The following is a 21,613-nucleotide window of genomic DNA, read 5'->3' on the forward strand; positions in this document are numbered from 1 at the left end:
GCGTTAAAATGTCCCTTTGTCTTAATTATATTGTTGGAGGCTGTACCTCTTTCAGTGGATCCAGTTTTCTTTGGCTTTGGTAACCTGGCGTAAGATTGGCCGGGTAGTTGTATTCAGCCTGCTCCTGCTCACAGCCTTGTTTATAAGTAATCTGAGATATGCAGGACAAAACCACCACATCAATAAAATCACTCGCACAGACAGTTGACAGTTTATCATTTTCTATTTACAAATTAAACATGTAAAATTGTTTCTTTTTATCCGTGTAATATGAAATCAAATCCAACCAAGCAGATCTAATACACTGATTTGATTAAAAATAAGACTTACATCACTTGCCAGCTTCCTCGCTTTCATGGCATGCATGGTCTTCTTATCAATACCCGAGTCTTCATAGTGGCCTTTCATACCAGTAGTGTATTTCTCTTTATATTTGTTCTATAGAAAATATTTGTTTAAAAAGAAACATGTTCATGTGCTAATATCAGGTATTAATATATAAATACGTTGTTTGTAGGGTGTCAAAAAATCTACAAAATTATCAAAATATATATATTTGACATTGTTTTTGCGATTAAACTTACATCACTGGTGAACTTGGCAACCTTGGCTGCATTTTGAAACTGTGGGGTCTCACAGAAATTGATGCTGTGTCCTTTGCTGTTCTCCAAGTCTTTTTTATACTCCACCTGTTAGCAAACGTAAAAATAAAGCAGCCAAGCTGTAACATTTTTCACTGCAACCTCATTTTTCTGTTTTCCACAGTGAGAGCTGATCCTTTGTGGCACATTGGTGCCTACATGGCTAAATATACAGTAAAGTTCCTCCCACTAATCAGTCACCATCACTGACACTCCATCATCACTCGAGAGTCTCTGAGACCAACCTTTAATCTTAAACATGCTTTGCTGAGCTTAACATTAAAACCATTTCCCTATTTAACATGTCAGTCTCTTTATCATGAAAATATCACACAGGGGAAACCTCACCTTTAAACACTGGTGCTTGAAGTTATGTGATCATGGCTGTTATTGGGGCCGTCTTTTCTGCTAGCTTTATGCTTAAGTGCAAATAAAGTCACTGATCTCAACCTCTGGATGCTGTTTGAATCGTTGGAGCTGTTTAAAATATTTTCATAAAATTATCTGAGAAATCTAATGCTTTGTGCTCCAGCGTGGTGAGTGAAATACCAGTATCACATTTAGTACTAATATAAAGTCTATTGATGCACCATGCTAATCACGTTTGCTAGTGTTAGCTTGTGGTGGGCAGATTAATCCAACGCTGGTATTGGTTTTGGATCGACAGTAGTGCTATATGATTGATATTTTATTTCTATCTTCTTACTTGAGTATGTAGTCCACTGAATTGGGTTAAATATTTGTTTTTTAATGCAAAAATATACCTCAGTACTCTTGTGTTCACTGTCAAATCTATAGCACAACAGAAACTGGCACAAAGTGCTTTAGAGACAGGCACATTTACATTCCAGGTCTCCAAAAAACAGTTTCCATAAGCAATAAAAAGCTGAAAAGTGTGTTTTATTGTGTAAACTAAAACTGAAAGTGATTTAGTGTTTATTAAATGTGATGATGATGATGATGATAATGATGATGATGATTCATTTTTTAAAATCATGACATGCTGCTCTTTGCTACACAAGCTGCCTTTATAGGTTAAAAAGTATCAGTGTGGGCATTGGTATCTGAAATACTTGCCCTGTATTTACTTAAAATACTTTACAATTCGCAGTATAGAGCAGCACTAGTGTTAGCTGATAACTTCTCATCCAAATATTTCTACTTTTGGATTAAAAAGCCAAAACGACTACACTCCAGGGTTTAAAATGCAACTCACTAACCATGCTATGTTCTTTATTTACAGTTTGTCATTATATCATAAACATTATTTGAAGCATAAAACAAAAAAACAAAACTGAGATAATGTGTCTGTGTGGTTTTGGTGGAAAATTAGATTCAGAATAAGAGCTAATTTCTAACACACATATTTTTAAGGCTAAGAATAGATTCTTAAAAATAAAGCGCAGTGTGAGGTAACCTTAGTTTGGCAGGATGGGCCATGACCTTGGAGGTAAGCTGTCACCTCACCACACAAGCATTTCAGAGATGCTGAAAATGCAATTCAGGAGGCTTCATGTCTGCTGGACGCTGACACAGTACACCCAATATCTCCCACTCTTAAACACACATACATACATTTACCTGAGACTGACTGTTGCTTAGACAAAAAGCTATTTGAATATTCACATTGTTCTTTCCCTACGCTCTGAATAAATCTAGACACACAAATGTATTTAGCGAAGGTTGTATGCTTCTCACGAGCCTCACCTCACTGACAATCTTGTTGATTTTTCGTGCGTTCTTCAGTGCCAGATTATCCTCAGAGGTCAGACTGTGAAAGTGTGACGTGCCCTTCATCTTGTTTAAGTCTTTCTTGTATTTTAACTGGAAAGAGATGAAAAATTACTAAACGTGTTGCAGGAGGAGAAGGACAAACAGTTTTGCTCCTGCAAGGTTGAGGAACACACACAAACAGAGTCTAATTCATTCACTGCGGATAGTTTAGAGAATGATGACATCAAGTCTCCTCATTGTTGTCCCTCGTCTGCTATTCTGCCCGGTGTTGACAAGGACACTTGATTGATGAAGCTGAAACTCTTACACACTACACTCTGCAATGTTTTGACAACATTTACTACTAGTCCACATGACTAGATGACAGATACAAGCTCCCTTTATAACTACATGCAATCCTTCCAACACCTACACAACAAAGCATCTAAATGTTAGACTCAACATATTTGGGGCTCAGGAGGTAAAGCAGGTCATCTGCTGATCGGAAGGTTTGTGATTTGATCCCTGGCTCCTCAGGTCTGCATGCCAAATATCCTTGGGCAATATACTAACCCCAGGTTACTCTCCGATTCATCCATCAGAGTGTGAATGCTAGTGAGAAAGCACTGAAGAAAGTGAATGTGGCATGTTGTATAAAGCGTTTTGAGTGCGCTGGGAGAGTAGAAAAGGGCTAAATAAGACTCAGTCCATTTACCAAGATGGACCAATTACATGTTTGTCAAAGATACTTACAGCTTTTAGAAATATTTCACTGGGTCCACAGTCAGATTGATACTTACATCACTGGCAATTTCCTGTGCCTTCTTTGCAAGGTGATAACCAGGCGTAATCATGGCGGGGAAACTGCCTTTGCCTCGCTGTTGCTCGTATTCTTCAGCATAGGCAATCTGGAAACAGGAGAGCACTTTGCTTTATTTAGTTCACTTTGAATTAAAACAAACTGATGGAACAGTGACAGTAATTTTCATACATGGCTGAAGTTCTCTGCATTTTCTTTGGCATGGACAATCTCAGTAACAGCCGCTTCAGCGCTGGCTTTCCCCTTTATCTCCTGTTCGTACATCTGACGATACTTAATCTGGTTCAGCATGAAAACAACAGCATTTACATGCATTAGTATTTACTTGCATATGTGTGTGCTGTTTTTTTTGTTTTTTGTTTTGTACTACTTACGTCACTGGCCTGCTCAGTGGCCTTCTTTGACATTTTGTATCCAGGCGTAAGGTGTGCAGGGAAACTACCTTTACCTCTCTGCTGCTCATATTCTTCTGTGTAGGCATACTGATGAAAAAGAGGTGATGCCTCATATCCATAAATATATTATTGTAAGAATATATATGTTTATAGTTGAGCAGAGCTAGTTAAAAAAAAAAAAAGTCAACAATGTCTGAAGGGCTTACATCGCTAACAATTTGTCCTTGTTTCTTGGCCAGAATCACCTCAGGGGGGTCCACAAATGTTGTGTATTTGGAAACTCTTTCCTCGTGTCCTTTTTTATATTCCAGCTGAAGAGAAAGACAACAAAGCATTTTTATTTGGCCTCTTGAATTTTTGATAAACTTGCATGGATTGTTTAACAGAAAGGGAAAATCAGTGAAGTTTAATCTTTTCTGTGAGGTACAGAAAGCTAAACGAAATCCACTTACATTACTTGCTAAGGTATTTGCCTTCTTGGCAGTTTGGTAGCCCGGTGTGATCATTGCAGGGAAGCTACCCTTTGCTTTTGACTGCTCATATTCTTCTGTGTATTTGACCTGTACAAAAAAGAAGCCACAAAATCAGCCATGTGACCAACACTGTTAAAAATTGTAAGTTTTTTTTATATCAACTATTTAAATAGAATATACTCATGATACAACAACACAACAACCAGTGAGAAAAAAACGTGTACTCACATCACTGATGGTATTCTGTGCCTGGGACATTGTCACTATCTCCTGGTTGCTCACCATCCCTGAATACCAGGTCTGCTGCTGTGAGAACTCAGACTGAGACTGAAAGGCCGGTTTATATATAAAAGATAAACATGGTCAATTACAAATGTTCCTAAACCAGGCAATTATGCATCTTGCAAGGTTTTTATGAACCTGTTAAATAAGCCATGCAATTCATTTATGTGAAATCATACAAAAAATAAACAAGTGCTTACTCATGACAGACAAAAGATTTGGCTGAATTAAAATACTAAAGTAGAAGAAATTAGGAAGTTTGAAGAATAATTTGTAATTCTTCTCTCTTTTATTTGATAAAGATAAGAATTTGGGTTGAAAATTCCCTTTAAAAGGGTTCAATGGCCAGTTGCTCTCCCAGGAGCTCACCTGGCTGGCCATCTGATTGGCTAGGCAAGCCTTCTTCAGCTCCATGGATCTCGTGTCACAGTGGAAGGTGGACATAAAGCGTTCGCCATCTTCGCGATACTTCAGCTACAAGGATGGCACATGGATGACAAGCATTAAGCCAAGGCCAGCGAGCATTTGCACATGCAGACGCTGCACATGTGACTGCAGCATCCATTTTGGTAGTTGGATGCTACTAATCACCTAAAAATAAAAATATATATTTTTTACTGCTAGTCCTAACTGGTATTGCTTTACTTAAACAGTGCCAAACATCTCTCTATTCTTGTGCTGCAGGAGAACCTGAGCTGAAAAGCTAAATGATGAAGGGATAATGTTAGAGAGCTGGTATTAATAACTAAGATGTTCCACTCAAGATGGTACAAGACCTGCCCAGAACAAACCAGAATAGAGTACTTTGTATATCATCCTAGAGTTGTAAAAACCATCCCAAACTAATCTTAGAATAGCTCTATGTCAGAGGAAGAGACAGGACAGAGTGACGTCTCTAGAGCATCATCGCCTAAAGGGTATAAAGTACAATCAATAGGAATAAGAAAGCAAAAGCTGCATGTTAACCCAAGCAAGATATACACTTTTTAAATGTTCAGTGGGGTAAATCTAGACAGGGGGTTGAGGGCCACTCATGATCCGAGGTCAGCCCTCAGATCAAATGTTGAAATGTTAATTCCCACATCCCTCCAGTGGCTTAAAACAGTAGCCGAGGCGCTTGCTAGCCTACTGCTAATATAAGCATGAGAGCCTTGCGTGAACTTAGAGGCACAGACAGACTCAGACAGACAGAAACAGGTGGCTGAGCAGAGGAGAGGAAGGGATGTGAAGCTGTTTTTCCTGACATATAATTTTAGCCCGTTGAAGCATAAAGTGGGCTAAGTGGAGGGGGGTATCTAGCCCCTGTCAGGGAAACAGAAATAACCTGAGCCAGTCTCCATTCCAAACCACCTCCGTCACCACGGCCTCAGAACCACCGACCACCTCTCGTAAAGAAGGATTTAGACCTTTGTGATCCAACAGTAATGGATACAAATGCTCAGGGTCAAATCTCAAGTTTTTTACTGCCTTTTTAGACCTCGGTGTTCAGTATAAATAACAATCTTTAGAGTAGACACAGCCATAAACTGTCTTTCCTCTAGTGCCATAGACAGCAACAACAATGCCAGTGAGTCAGAGGACTGAAACATGTTGTATGGCATGCATGCTGCTGCTGTGGTTTTGCTCAGGATGTCCTCTTACCTCACTGCTGGCCTTACTTTGCTTCTTTGCGTTAATGTTGATGGGGGTCTCATAGACGCTTGTGAATGTGTTGTTCCTTGGATTGTGCCTGAAAGGATGAGATACACATATAGTTGCCAACATGGTCACACCAGGTGTAATTCACAACGTTAAAAATGGGACCCTGGCTATTGTGCAATCGTGGTTTACTAAGATGCAGTTAATTTGCCTCCTCTGTGCTTTACTCATTAAAAAAAGATTACGTTTTTATTTATTTTTATCATGTCTGGTGATTAACTACAAACGCTCAATAGGCATTGCAGTAGTATTGACTCCTACTTACACAGAGCAGTATGGCCTCTTCTTGTGGCTGACAAAGTTATTTGGAGTGAGTACCATTTTGCAGACATCACAATGAAAACATGCTTTGTGCCAATTCTGCCAAAAATGAAAGAAAGAAAAAGAAAGACAGACCATGAATCTTTAAATCCGTGTTCAGAGGAAACATGACTGGAATCTAGTTCATTAAGCAGAGAAAAAATGCTGGACAAGTAATTTCTGTTATATCTGATTAATAAGAGGCCCAGAATAACATCAGTAATCACATCACATTTTTCCACATGGACTCAATGACCGATTCTCTAAAGCTTTAATGTCACTGCTAAACTGTAAGTCTTTTTTTTGTCCAGTCTTTTAATTAAAAACAATCTTATATCCATAACCATTGTGCAGCTGTTATTAGTTTTATGGCTAACACAGACACATTTGAGAGTTCACTTTAACCCAAGAAGGCATTTATTTATAAATGCTTTAATGTATTACCTGGTCAATGCAGTTGATCTTCTCAGCTGGGTAGACCACAAACCCACACCTGGCGCAAGACTGCATGGTGAATGTTTTCCCTTCTTCTCAAAATCTCTCGGGAAAACCAATAAAACTATTGGCCAAAATGAAGTCGGGTCAGTCAGACGGACAGACGGCCCTTTAGCTGAGGAACTGGGAATCCCAGACAGTAGCGGTAGTGCGTCTCTGGTGGCTGAAAACTTAGCTCTGTGACTGTGGGACTGTGAAACTGGCTCTTACTTCACACCATGTCCCATGATGGACCACCCCCCTTCTGTGCCCCGTGCTCAAAGACTGGCCGAGTCCAGCTGTCTGTCTGCAGTGAGGGGGAAACAGAGTGACAGAGAGTTCACGTGTCAATCTATATGTGTAATGATCCTCAGTTGGACAGCTACCTCAACTTTGAGTATCTCCACATGACTAACAACATAAAACTGTGATTCCCTGTGTAATACTTTTACTTAGTCAAGTCATCAGCCATGCATGTAAACACAAAGTGTAGGCTGCTTGTTTAAGGCAAGTTTCTGTAGACTTACAAAAGATGTAAAGAATAATGACACAGGATTAATACAGACATACGAGAAAAAATACACAAAAAGTGAATACTAAAGAAAAAGGTTAACGCAACATTAGCAAACAGCTTTTTTGACATAAAATGAGGCAATCAAGACCCTCTGAAGCTCAAAAGGGTCAGGGCTGTATTCACTGTAGGAAGACTGTCATGAGGTTGAGGTTTTTAATCTAACTGTGATAATAGGTCACATACCTTGACCTCATAGGATTTTTTTTGTGATTTTTGATAGATTAAATATGCAATAGGAGTAAATATTTAATACTTTGAAATTAATTGTTTATAGAGTATTCTTATACTTGAAGGAAATAGTTTCATATTAGGGAATTAGTCAGTTATAACATATTACTTTTCTTTGCGTGATCAGAGACGTTCGATGTTTGAGGTTATTAACTTCAGTCTATAATGTGACATTTTATCTGTGATGTCTTAAAATGCTTCTTTGATTTTCTAATGGATCAACTGTTTTAGTCTAAGATACAGTAGGACTTCTTGTGCCTTTTACAATTTCATTACAATAAGAATAGAAACAGGAGCAGAAACAGAAATACTCTGTTAGATAAAATAATTTTAAAAATAACTAAATAAGCTTGAATTACTAGCAACCAAGATACAGAAAATAACAATTAAATGACTTGTGTAATAGCCACAGATAGAATGGATCTCTTGGAGTGCTCAGAGATCCTTTGGGCCAATGAGGCTGTTGCTGTGTGTGCTGCAGTGACCAATCAGAGAGGCATGTGTCGGGTGGGATAGATTGCCCATGATGCTGAGGAGTTTCTTCAGCATCCTGCTCTCACACCTCTACTGGAGTCTGACGCTCCACTCCCAGAACTGAACCAGCCTTTTAGTTTGTTCATTCTGCTGGCATCAGCTGCTTGCACTCTGCTGCCCCAGCTCACATAGAAAACCACACTTGCCACCAGAGTAATAAACATAGACTGATATCGAAGGCTCTGAGCTTCCTTCCATTTGTAATTTAGGGCAACATTAAACAAATTAATATACATACCTGGCATAGATTATTCGCTTTATGCTGTATTATTATGTCTTCACCGGCCAGCACAGAAAAAAAGCCTTAATTTACGTTTGTGGATATAAATTTGATCAATATGCTACAGGTAAATGCTGTCACGAATATTTCTGCTCCAGAGCAACTAAAACCTTTCCCATTTGGAAGAGAAAAAAGATAAACCTTCATAAATCAATCTTGCTTTTACTGCATCCTTTATTGTTGTTGTTGTTATTATTATTATTTGCAAACAACTAGTCGTTTTTCTCCTTTCAGAAAACAAGTGTGCCAAGTGTGCAGGTAGGAGGGACGCAGTGCTGTGACGCAGTTACGCAGTCGCGAGAAGTCAAACCGTACTTTCTCTTTCTTTCACAAGGAAGAAGGGACAGAAACTCAGAAGGAGACACTTTGGAGAACGAAAATAAGTCAGGTAACTTTAGTGCTACAGCAAAGTTCACGTAACACAGTACGATTCAGCTTAACTTCACTCCTGTGTATTAATCTCTTTAGGTATACTTAAAGAAAATGAAAAGTTTATTTATGCATTTTTAGCTAAGTCGCTTTTCTGCTACATGCTAACCAGACATGAAGCTAACAAGTCAAGTTGAATGCCTCAATGTGACAAAGTGTTAATAAAAGCAGTCTAAATTTTGCTAGCTGTCCGTTTTCAAACCGTTGAGGTGGGACTGAAGAAGATTAAGGAAGTGAGGCAAACTTGTCTCAAAATAACGCCAACGTGTGGTTAGTTTACACCTAATGTAAGGAAAGCAGTAGGTTAAGTAAACCATAACGTTATGTTCGATTTGTGTGCTAGAAGAAGATGGCTGGATACGCCGGTGAACCCTCTGAACTTGGAGAGGGTGGGGGAGATGGGCCGGTGACAGACGAAACAGACGCCAAGCCTGACCGCAAAGGGAGATTTCTGCTATTTGGGAGGTGACTTCCTTTTTATTGCTTCTAAACATGAAAACCAGTTAACCTTCGAGGGAAAAAAAAGTTTGGGCCCTAAAAATAAACTCAGTATAACGCAAATAATCTACGTACTGTAATAATATAGGTATTAAGCTGTGGGTTTTGCTTTCATTATTATTCCCTCACTCATTTACAAGGTGTGTGTTCATTTACTGTGGTTGTATCAAGATAAGGTACATGTACTGGACACTTTGTTAGGTACACCATACTAGTACTGGATTGGACCTTTTTTTTTCCCCTTCAGAAGTGCTTTAATTATGGAAAGGTGCTTGAAACCTCCCTCAGAGATTTTGGTCCATATTGACATGACAGCATCACACAGCTGTGTAGGAGATTTGTTGGCTGCACATCCATAGTGGGACTCTCACTCTGCCGCATCCCAAAGGTGGACTGAGATCTTGGGGATCATCTCAAGTTCAAGAAACCAGTTTGAAATTATCTGGATTTGTGACACAGCACGTAATTGTGTTGCAAGAAGCCGTCAGGAGGTTATACTGCAAGCATAAAGGGATGGTTAACATCCCTCAGATAGGCTGTAGTGTTGAAGAAATGTTAAGCTGGTGAGCCAGTGTGAAGGTGAGAGATGCTCTTCTACCTAAATTGATTGTTACGAATGTTATCAGCTTGACGGAGTCTGGCTGACCTCATCTAACCTCGCTGGATAGTTTCTCTTTTTTTGGACCTTCCTCTCTAAACCCCAGAGACTGTCGTGTGACAAGATCTCAGTAGATCAGTAGTTGAAATACTCGGACCGTCCCATCTGCTACCAGTAACCATGCCACATTTAGTCACTTAAGTCACCTTTCTTCCCCGTTCTGATGCTCAGTTTTGAACTTTAGCAGATCATCTTGACCATGTCTACATTCATAAATGCACTGAGTTCCTGCCATGTGATCGGTTGATTAGATGTTTGCAATAACAAGCAATTGAGCAGATGTACCTAATGAGGTGGCTGGTGAGTGTGTAGTTTTTAAACCATCCTATCATCTGTAGCAAATTCTATGTCTGTTTTAATTTGCTTATATTTTTCTGGGGATATTGTCACCTGTTATGATTTGTTTGTGTTGGATGTGCAAACTTTCTTTTTTTTTTCATGGTTCTTCCACATCTGTATATGCTCCACAGATCTTACAGTACACACGTCATAACACATAAACATAGCAAGCAAGCTCGCACTTTGCATAAAATTAAAAAGAAGGTTTTTACAGAATAGAATAACAAAAGTTATAACAAAACTCTGTTTCTGACTGCTTCAGTATTCCTGTAGATACTATTAGAATTGGTTTGCAAGTAATTTGTGGCTCGTCTTTTTATTTCAATGGTAGTCTTCTGTTGAAATTTGCTTTATTATTCTCTAATTTAGAAAAGAAATTAAACCCAAAGTGTATTGATTTAAATTACTCAGACATGTATTTGCTCATTTTCTGAAGTAAAACTATTGTGGTGATTAAACCACTTCCACATAGGATTTGTGTCCACAACCACACAGTTATTTTTGGACCACACACAGCCGAGCACTCTCAGTAAGATCCTGGATTCAGTATCTGAAGGTGACTGTGGTTTCACAGCTAATCAAAACCTAAAAAAGTAGACTGTAAAAATACCCTTGATTTTACACAGCGACCTGGTTTTGAATAGCCCAATTAAGGCAATGGGTCACAGAACATGAAATCAATCTTAAGTCTAATTCAGGGACAGGGGTCAGTCCTCAAGTGGCTTCTCAAAATTAGACCATAGCTGAGGCCAAAATCATTCAAAATGTGCATTCATTATATTATGGAGTGTGGGCCTTTTAACAATATGCAAATTTGTTTTGTAAACTGATCACTGACACAAAGAGCTGTTTATTCCAGTCTTACTCACAAGGTGGCACTCTGGACCTTTTTAATGGAGAAGTATAAAGTACGGCAGCTGTGTTTTCCCTCAGACACTGGTAATCAAGCAAAAAGGCTCTGCGCTCCGTCTGGAATTTAGATTCTTACCCAAAAATATCAAGATAGCAAGCAATAGAAGATGTAAAAAATACTATATTAAGGAATTATTAATGAAATTCACATTCATTTATTAATCATTTGTAGTGTGCTTTGGTGTTCATCAAAGGAATATCTTCTTGGAAAGAAATATTTTCTTTATTTACTTATTTATTTAGTTGCCTTTTGTCACAAGTGTAGATAACAAGTATGAAAATCCATACAGGTAGATTCTGTACCTGTCAGCAGAGGAGCTACTTGTTGCCCTGTCTGACCTCAGCAGGGAGAGCGAGGCACAGGGGCCATGTGTGAATAGGCCTTTAGAAAGCACTGGTGTGATGGTGAGGTTGCTGACTCAGGGGCCTCACAGTGCGCCGCCCCAGTCAGGTCTCCATCCAGAACAGAGAGCATGTCAGTATCCTAGCACACAACCAAAAATTACGCTTCCAGGTTTGGAGAAACTTGTTTTTTTGTGAGGGAACAAAAGACACAAGACGAAAGCAACGCATTTCAGATGCAGAGTGGCGTAGCGCTTAATGACGAACCCAGGTAAGACAGACGCAACGGCCTCCTATTCCGCTCGACTGTCTTCCTGCTGTACCTGCAGTGCCCAGGGTCTCAGCTCTTTGCACAGCCTCGTGCAGTTGTTTGGTACAGTTGGCACAATTTGGAAGTGGGAGGGGGCTAGAAAAAGTTCTGGATCACATGTTTTTTTTGTTTGTTTTTTTCTAATATGGCTGGGCAGCCTGTGAGTGAGCACGCAACACTGTTGGTACACATTGCTGTGCATTGTTCCCATGCTTGAGTAAGCTGTTGACTAGGCTCTTCTGGAAAAAGCCTTGATTTTGTGAGTCCCTAATGGGTCACTGTTGGCTAAGCTATCTGGATGGATATTGTAAAGAATGGAAATATGACAGGTGTGTGAGAATTACCACTCGTGGAGGATTTCTTCTTGCTCAGTATAGATTGCTGTTTTTATGATTTTTTTTTCCAATTATCTGCGTTAAACAAAAATGTTCTAGTTTCTCCTTAAATCTTCCTTTGGATTTCTGCAACCAACTTTGGCCGTGACTTTAATGCCTTATTTGGAAATGTATGTACCCTTTGGTTTCTAAGTAAGTAGTTCGTGTTGTTTTCAGTTTAATGTGTGTTACTTGTTTTGAAAATTTTACTTAAGGATCATTCATTTGTAGTATTTTTTTGTATTTAAATAGACATCTCAGCTGCAGGAAATTTTAACTGAGAGAAATTTGACAAACTGTTTTAGCCGTGCAATATAATATAACTGTTTTTTTATTGTCATTGTATAAAAGCAGGAAGAATAAGGATGGCCAGACGCGGGAGCAGGACTACTCTTCTGAAAGCCATTACAGAATTGTTTCACCAACATTCCAGTATAAGATGAGCCACCGGCGAGTGGGAAAGTGCATCATCATCAATAACAAAAACTTTGATGAAAAGACGGGTATAGCAAACCTTACTCAAACGTATAAATTCAGTTTGGCTCAGTGTTATTGCATATTGAGTTTGTAATGTAAGCGTTCTTTTTTGACAGGGATGAATGTACGCAACGGCACGGATCGAGACGCAGGCGAGCTTTACAAGTGCTTCAAGAACCTGGGCTTTGATGTCATTCTTTACAACGATCAGACATGTGAGAAGATGGAGCGTCTTCTCCGAGAGGGTAAGTCATGTCATATAGATAACGAGACTTTTCTTTTTTTTTTTACATTTTTCTTTTTGTTGTGATGGTGTTTCATATTTAATATTTAGATCCAAATGTAGGCACATATTTTCTTTTGTAAGCCACTGTAGTTGACGGAAGGGTTAGCAGCACAAAGGGTATTATTTAGTTACATATAGTTATATACTAGTAATCTGGTGCCTTCTAATGTGTAAAACAGGGAGGCCTTTGGTCATATACACCCTCTTTGATCTTTTGTGGGCCCGCGAAATGAAACTTCCTTCTCTGTCATTGTACAGATATTTAACTACACATTTAGTCACTTAGATATTTTTATATTAGAAAAATGAGCACAAGTTCAACATTGCGTGTATGTTTTTCAACATGACAAAGAAATGCTGCTTTAGTAGATGAAAGAAATGTGTCAGTATGAGTCTTAAATTGTAAGAAGCAAATGTGTAAAATTACAGAAATCTATTATTTACTTACTTAAGTGAAATATGAATGGTGATAGGGAGATCTCTATCAGTAGGAAAACCTGTAAAAAGTACAAAACTTGTGCTCTCCTTCACATTTTTCAAAGCCATCCAGTAGAGCTGTTCAATATAATGATATCGGATGACGATATGAAAATGTCTATCGTTTCATTTTACGCTATCGTTTGTTTTGTGGTGTCGCAAAATAAACCGTTTACGGCAATATTTTTTCATCGTTTTGATGGTCACTGTAGTGGTTTTATTAATTTCCTAAAGTTCTCACTTTCTCTTATATTTAAAATAACCACACTACGGATGGACAAGCCACTATTTTTACGCGTTGTCATTAGCAACGTGTGGCGCCACCATCCTTTGTTTATTTTCCACATAAACCTTTCACAATAAAGCTGAAGATCCTGTTGAGATTTTTCAAAATAAACTGAAATGATGACAAACTAAAGGACCTGTCAAAACAAAGTGAGGAACTTATTTTTTAAACGAGGGGCCACCTCTGTTGCATGGACATGGTTTGGTTATGAAAAGTCTGACACGGACCAGAAAACTGTACTATGCAAATTATACAGGAAACCAGTCCCCACCTCACACTCAAACAAGGCTCTTCTACCTCCTATGCTAGAATCATGTGAAAGAGTACGGAGAACGTTTATGTCAGGTGCTCAAAATAAACCTTGGACTTAAACGTTAAAACAGGCTTTTCTCAGCAGCACGCCGTGTAATAAATACTCATAAAGAAAATGCCTAAAAATGTATAGTTTCATGCATTGGTCAAAACACTCGACTCCAGTTACACGACACCCAGCTGAAAACACTTCACGTAAGCTGAGTTGCCTGAGATTCACATAATTTACAGAAAATGTAACATTTTTCTGATATATATCGTTGTCAGGGATATTGGGATATGAGATTTTTGGTCATATCGCACAGTCCTACCATCCAGTGGCCTGGATTAAAGTCTTCCTTGGCCTGATTCTGCCTTATGTTAGACATCCCTGTTGTAAAATGACCAAGATGTGCAAGTTTAAATTAATAATTCTTGTTTCTTAACAACCACCACTGGTATAAAAGTAACACATCCTACTACTAAATTTAGCCAGATGTGTCTCTAATCAAAGTAACTGGAAGTCCAATAACCAGGTTTTATGATCATAAGACTATATGAACCTGTCATGTCAGTGATGCTGATAAATTTCTTCTTATAACAAAGGGCTCACTGGCATATTAAATATTTTGATGGGCTGCATTATAAATCATTCTTTATCAGTTAAATATATAACTTAGCTGAAATCTCAAATTCACGCTAAATAAACTTCAGACGTAACTATTAGGGACTGACTTTATTCATTGATCTAGACAGGTTTAACAAGGCCTGAGTCGAGCTAGGAGTTCAGTGTTTGTTTGTTTGTGTGTGTGGTTCAGCCTCGGAAGAAGACCACAGTGACAGCTCGTGTTTCGCCTGCATCCTGCTGAGCCACGGCGAGGAAGGAATGATCTACGGCACAGACGGAGCCATGCCCATCAAAACGATGACCTCGCTGTTCAGGGGGGACAAGTGCAAAAGCTTAGTGGGAAAGCCAAAACTCTTCTTCATCCAGGTGTGCATGGTTCATACTTGATTGTGTGACTAAAGTCTTTTATTGTAACAATAGCAGTGTTAAGTTACAGATTTGTGTGAACTTCTATTTGCTACTTTTCACCCAAATGGGCAGTTTGAACAGTTCTTTGCTGTGGAAATAGGTGAATTTGGCTTATCTCAGCTTTTAAAAACAGTTAATTTTGAATTGCTTCACCAGGTCATCGATGAGAAAACTACTCAGGATCACAATGAAATGTCATTTCATTTACTTCACCAGGCTTGTAGGGGTTCAGAATTTGATGATGGTATACAGACAGATTCAGGTCCACCAAATGATGCCCTGGAGACAGATGCAAATCCAAGACATAAGATCCCCGTAGAGGCTGATTTCCTCTTTGCCTACTCCACTGTACCAGGTAAACCTGAAATCCCAGTTTAAACAACATATTTTTCCTTACAGTAAAATACAATTGGTATATATATAAGTGGAGAAGCATATACTGAAGAGTTTAGTTTGACTGATTTCTAGTTTCATTGCTCACTAATGATGCTTATTTTCCAGGATATTACTCATGGAGGAATCCTGGGCGTGGCTCCTGGTTTGTACAGGCGCTCTGCAACGTCCTGAACGAGTTTGGAAAACAGCTGGAGATAATGCAGATCCTGACACGGGTCAATTACATGGTGGCCACCAGCTTTGAGTCCTGGTCTGAAGACCACCGCTTCAGTGAGAAGAAGCAGATTCCCTGTGTGGTCTCTATGCTGACAAAAGAACTGTATTTCAACTGACTGCCGATCCACCTGACTGTACTGTAATGGTGACACAGACTGACCGACTGACTAACTAGACTGACTAGACTAGACTGTTTCAGGTACTGATTAAGCAGTCAAAGCATTCAGGGATGATTCAGGCCTGGCAGGACGCTTCATATTTCATGCACATATGACATTTTGCATGTGGACTTGGGGCCGAAAAGCACTACATGAGAAACAAAAACATTACAGTGGCACACGGCGTTCATGTGTTGATAGTGAAACTTCTTCCTCTTCTTCACATTCTTCCACTTCTTCAGAATAATGGTGTCACATTTGATCTGATCTTCGTTGACAGGCGTTGTGAAATATCCATGTTATTCTACCAGCCCAGAAAATTTGCTGCCAGGTTTTGTGGGTTTATAGAATCGTCTATACGTCACACCATTTCCAGCATTTGCAGTAGATGTTTGAAGGGACTGAACCCTATGAACACGGGAAAGCAAGGATGGGCAAAAGTTGGCTTTTGGTATTATACGACTCCCAGTGGAAAGACATCTTGTCATTTTGACTGATCTAATATGATGTGAAAAACTAAATTAAGCCCCTTTTAAGATTCATTAGGCAGTTTATAGAAATCTTCAGTAGGAAACTGAAATGAGTGATTACTAGAACTTTGATTGCTGTAGGAGTGTTGAGGGACCTGCCTTCATTACAGACCCTGTGCAATGAATTGTTAAAGAGAAAAATGTGTTTTAAAATGACTTAGATCATTTTCAGCTATCTGTATTTTAAAGTTTCTACTGTCAATTGTCAGAAAAAGAGACAAAAGAAAAGACAAACAGATCAGAAACATGTCAACCCTCTTGCCAAAGGCTTCTTGTCTCAGCCTTCCTAGCAAGTTTTAGTTTGTAGCAGAAAGCTGGTATCCTCAGGTTCTTTAATGTCCACGAAGTGGGTAAATGTCATGTTAATTTCATATCCATAGTGGTTAGGAAGATGTGATTGTTTGCTGTGTAATGATTAGTTCAGTGAGGTTTTGGGTCAAGTGCATAGCATAGAGTCCGCCCTATTAAAAACAAGGACCATTTTACCACTGTTCTCAATGTAATGTTGAAGGCTTCACTTCTTTAAACTCAAATAAGTTAATCTATGCACCATTATGCAGTCAAAAAACTGTAATGGATTCTGCTTGTTATCTTTAGAGTTCTTCTTCAATATTTTTACTAAAGAATGAAATAAATGCTGTATGATTATAACACTAGATAGACAAAAGAATGTCCAAAGCTGTGTTGTAAATTTGTAAATATCATAGTCTTAACTTGAACTCAGGTTAAGACTGTGCCTTAAGCACAAATGCCAAATCATTTTACTCAGTACATTTATGTTCTCTGCTTATACACTACACAGTAGTAAACTATCAGTCTCATACCAAATCTCTTTTATTCATTTTTTTAAACTGTTGCTATGCTTTCCTTATGCAATTAGGACATATAACCACCACAAGAGCTCATGACCAAGACACCAAAGACCCTAAACTCCCCCAGTTAGGGTATTAACTTGTCCCAGACCTGAAGTGGGCTCTGTACCATTTAAAAGCATGGCCTCTGACTTAGAGGGGCTGATTCTCATTCCCATCACTTCACACTTGAGGGGTCGAGTGTGAAGTGATAGGTCGCTCTACGGGTCGCTCTGCATTCCTGCCCTTAAAGATAGGTGGAGTAGAGCCACCACCTCTTCATATAGCAAGGAACCAGTTGCCCGGGGCAAACCCAGGACTCTGGGGAGATTACATCTCTTGGCTGGTTTGGGAACAACTTCGTGTCTCCCAGATGAGCTGGAAGAGGTGGTGGGATGAGGGAAGCCTGGGTTTTCTGCTTAGAATGCTACCCCTGCAATCTGAACTCTGATAGGCGGCAGAGAATGGATGGATGGTACAGACAAATTTCTAAACAATTTAATGAATTAATTAATTTGTTTCAACTTAAACAAAGTTTGTTTCTGCAGATAATGTGTTATTGAGTGTTTTTAATTACAAAGGCAGCTATTACTGACATTCTGAACATACACACTCCACATGTCCACAATCTCGCTTTTTCTAAAAGGTTTTTACCATAATTCATATAACTGCATGTCTCAGTACCTTAGAGGGGGAAGTTCAGCAGTTGGTTTCATTTTGTTTTAGCTTTTTTATGCTTTTTTAATTAAATAAATATATTTTATTATTATTATTTTTTTTATCAGGATGGTATTCCCCATCCGTGTCCATTGTACCCACAAGTGTTAAATCTTCTCAACACATGGATCTGTGATGAGCGATGTAGTGCCTAACCTGTGCCAAAAGGAGTTTTTGCTCCGCTTATTGTGGAATGGAGTTGAAAAAGGGGGAAAATGTGTTTAGGGGTAGAAATTTTAAATGCTTTCAGGTTTTAAATGCTGTTGTCCTCAGGAATATATTTGAAAAGATTTGGGAAAATGAATGACTGAATTCATGATTTATTTCTTTTTTATTTGGGGCAATACATTATTTAAACAACTTCAAAATAAAGAAATGCTCATGTAAACAGTTCATTGTATTAAACTTACACACTTTATAATGTAGTGAAGTCTGTATTATTTGTCTTGCACATTTGTAAACAGACCCCATTGAAAACATTGTTTTTTGGTAGGATGGTGCTTACATACATACAAACATATTATGAAGTCACTGGGTATTTTTAAATGTTTCCATGTGTTTCACTCAGTGCTCACTTAAAATTTGTACTTGTATTGGTAAAAACATTCCAGGATCAGAATGGATATTAAAGTTTTTAAAAACATTTCTCTCATTGTCATCTTAAAAACATTAATTTTTTTTTTTAGGTTGTGAATGTCAAACCATAAGACCTGCAGACCAGCAGTGCCCTAGCAAAGTCTAATCTGGCTCACTGAATGGGTTTACTGTATAAGCTGTGAAAAACACAGAGAAGGAGGGGCTCATTTTTGGAGCTTTTGTATTTCCCGCTAGGAAGCATGACTTATGTTGTGATAATAGTTGTTCACTTTGCTCATTTCAACCAAGCCAAAGATCTGAATCACCTTACTGATAACATCATGCCTGTGGCATCCTATAATGAGATTTTTACCGTAAGTCAATCTATGCTGGAACATCTCTTTGAATTATGAAAACAGTTGGTTAAAAAGCGGCTGAACTACTAATATCATATTTTCTGTAAGACAACTCGGGTGATTTTTTTTTCTACTATTTTCAGGTTTGCATGTGTGTGTTTAGTCCATGAACTAAAATCTGCAATAAAAATGAAAATAAACTCTTAACACTGATGTATTAATCATTCAAACCTAAAAATAAAATAAAAATCATTTAAACTGTAAATGCAGTAAAACCATACCTGGATAGAAAAACACACAATGGAACACTATCAGTCATGGATTGGCCTCCCCAGAGCCTGGATGTGAAAGTTATTGAACCAATGTGGGATCATCTTGATAGAGAACGGAAAAAAAGACAGCTAAGACCCTAAGAAGACCTCTGAACGTCCTTCAGGAAACCTGGATAATGATTCCTTTAGAGCAGCTGAAGAAATAATGAGAGCATAAGAAAGCTTGCTTAAGAAAGTTGAGGCTTTATTGAAAAATCAAGGTGTTTCAAATATTGACTTTCAAGCTTATTAGAGTTGAACAAACTTCCACTTTTCCTTTGCCTACTTAATTTTACCATGTATGTTTGCATGTTTCGATAAATTGTTGCACTAATTGTTTAATTGTTGTTTCAATAATCCTATTACATCACATACTGGTTATACATACCAAAGCTTATTTAACTCTAAAGATATGTAAGCTCTGGTATGCATACACGTGAATGATGGTAAACAACATGTGCAGTAAATCTAAAACAGAAATGCTTTAAAAATTACTTCATACTAACATAGACTTGCTTGTAATCAGGGCTGCGGTGCTGTATCAACAAAGTAAACAAAGCAAACGACTCACTACCGGTACTAGTCCATAGCCCGGGGGTTGGGGACAGGAAAGGACAGAGCAGGTTGTACCTGCTGTGGAGGCTTAGGTCGTTTGGAGTGAACGGCCCACTCCTAAAGACCTTCTATGACTCTGTGGTGGCCTCTGACATTTTTTACAGTGTGGTCTGCTGGGGCGGCAGCATCTCTGCAGGGGACAGAATGAGATTGAACAGGCTGATCCGATGGGCCAGCTCTGTTCTAGGATGCCCTCTGGACCCAGTGGAGGTGGGGAGTGACAGGAGAATGGTGACTAAGCTGTCATCCCTGCTGGAGAACATCTCCCACCCCGTCCAGGAGACTGTGACAGCACTGAGCAGCTCTTTCAGTGGCAGGCTGCAGCACCCACGATGTGGGACGGAGAGATTTCGCAGGCCTTTCCTCCCCACTGCTGTCAGACTCTACAACATGGTGTCTGCAGAGGCCCACAGATGTGCAGACAGACACACACACACACATCCCATACACATTTGTAACTGCCTCCCTTTCTCCTTGATGTGCAATGGCACATGTTTATCTCATTCTATTCTATTGTTTTTCTCTTCTTTCTCTTAAGTTTTCACTGTTCGTGTACTTTCTGCCGTGACCAAAAATTTCCCACGTGTGGGACTAATAAAGGTTTATCTTATCTTTTCTTATTTCTGGGTAAACTCATAGCTTGCAACATCTTTTCAGTGACAGGATCGTAAGATCTGATGAACAACAATAGACTGATGTAAGACTTAGAAGCTGTTTAATCTTGAAGTCATCCATTTCAGTCAGGTCTGGATCAGCCAGTTTCAGTGTCTTAGAAATTCCAATTTCACACAAAAGAAAGAGATTAAAGAAGTAATGAAAAGCTAAAGAGGTGTTTTTAATATCTGTCAATCAAAGTTCTAACCAGAGGTTTCTGCTTTGAGGTTTAATCTAAACACTGGATCTTGTTAGTCAACTAAGAATCGATTTGTCATTCCACTGCACCAGGAAATGCTCCATTTGTTTTCAGTAAGGAAAAACAGGCTGTGCAGTAAATAAAGTGGCTCAAGGTACTGGTAAACGCCACAACTTGATTTTCAGGGTATTCTCCCCTTTCGGTATTTCCCCCAAAATATGTTTGGTATGTCTGGGCACTCTACTCTGTTAAAATATTGTACTGTAGGTACCTATTGTGTCACATGTGAGTAATATATACCTCACACAAAGAGGTTTTGAAGCAAGCTGTTACCTCAGAAAATGTGACTGTTTCTAGATCCTGTTAAAGATATATCAAAGAACATATGATAATGCTATTTAATGCCAGTGAGAGAGATATACATTGAAATTCAATGGCACAAGCTGGGCTCTTTACTTTATGTCTACCTGAATATTACTTTCCTCAGCAGTGATGTTGACCAGTTTCTAGCTCCTCTGTGGCCTCGGGCCATCTACAATTCACTTTGCGTCATCCTGTCTCTTGTTTATTTGATCCTTTCCTGTTCTAGTCTTTATCTGAAGTTAAAGTGGCCAAGGATTTAACACCTGAGCAGATTACAATTTCAAGAACAAGTGTAGTGAAATGTCTTGGATAGAAATCAAACTGTAGGCAGAGCTTTGTTTTCAGGCATGCCAGGCACTAAATCGGTCACAGTGATAAATGTTTGTGCAAGAAAAGGAGGCCAGTTCAAAAGTTCATAACATAGTGTAACATCAAAGAAAAGACACTAGAATGAGGATTTATTTAGTTGTTTATTTATTTTTGGTGTGAAGAAGAAAAACATTATTAAACAAAACATTGTTAAAATGTTTCACTTGCAAATATC

General features: G+C 38.8%; 2 protein-coding genes across 12 annotated transcripts in view; one reads left to right on the forward strand and one right to left on the reverse strand.

Annotated features, from left to right (window-relative positions):
- The window catches only part of nrap (nebulin-related anchoring protein), a 29,343-nt gene extending 22,233 nt beyond the window's left edge, over nt 1–7,110 (reverse strand). Inside the window, exons 1-14 of one of the 2 annotated variants that reach the window (XM_026163111.2) lie at nt 6,767–7,110; nt 6,288–6,382; nt 5,966–6,053; nt 4,694–4,798; nt 4,271–4,369; nt 4,022–4,129; nt 3,776–3,880; nt 3,549–3,656; nt 3,346–3,453; nt 3,155–3,262; nt 2,349–2,465; nt 585–689; nt 331–438; nt 47–151 (exon numbers count right to left, since the gene is read on the reverse strand). In XM_026163111.2, coding sequence (XP_026018896.2) covers nt 47–151; nt 331–438; nt 585–689; nt 2,349–2,465; nt 3,155–3,262; nt 3,346–3,453; nt 3,549–3,656; nt 3,776–3,880; nt 4,022–4,129; nt 4,271–4,369; nt 4,694–4,798; nt 5,966–6,053; nt 6,288–6,382; nt 6,767–6,832 — 1,425 coding nt within the window. In that variant the 5' untranslated portion in view covers nt 6,833–7,110. The remainder of the gene's footprint in view (nt 1–46; nt 152–330; nt 439–584; nt 690–2,348; nt 2,466–3,154; nt 3,263–3,345; nt 3,454–3,548; nt 3,657–3,775; nt 3,881–4,021; nt 4,130–4,270; nt 4,370–4,693; nt 4,799–5,965; nt 6,054–6,287; nt 6,383–6,766) is intronic. The other variant, XM_026163112.2, reaches the window with a different exon arrangement.
- Nucleotides 7,111–8,662: 1,552 nt separating this feature from the next.
- On the forward strand, nt 8,663–17,255 carry casp7 (caspase 7, apoptosis-related cysteine peptidase). Of its 10 annotated transcripts, none has more exons than XM_026163121.2 (7): nt 8,663–8,800; nt 9,188–9,306; nt 12,626–12,777; nt 12,868–12,996; nt 14,910–15,085; nt 15,284–15,482; nt 15,629–17,255. In XM_026163121.2, exons 2-7 carry the CDS (start codon nt 9,191–9,193, stop codon nt 15,853–15,855), a joined length of 999 nt encoding a protein of 332 aa, XP_026018906.1. In that variant the 5' UTR covers nt 8,663–8,800; nt 9,188–9,190; the 3' UTR covers nt 15,856–17,255. The 10 variants fall into 10 exon arrangements, with proteins under 10 accessions (XP_026018906.1, XP_080161600.1, XP_080161599.1 ...); XM_080305474.1 differs by having other exon boundaries at nt 15,344–15,482; XM_080305473.1 differs by having other exon boundaries at nt 12,629–12,777.
- Nucleotides 17,256–21,613: the final 4,358 nt, after the last annotated feature.

Source organism: Astatotilapia calliptera, chromosome 8, assembly GCF_964374335.1.
Source record: "Astatotilapia calliptera chromosome 8, fAstCal68.1, whole genome shotgun sequence".
In the NCBI taxonomy this organism is placed as follows: Eukaryota; Metazoa; Chordata; class Actinopteri; order Cichliformes; family Cichlidae; genus Astatotilapia; species Astatotilapia calliptera.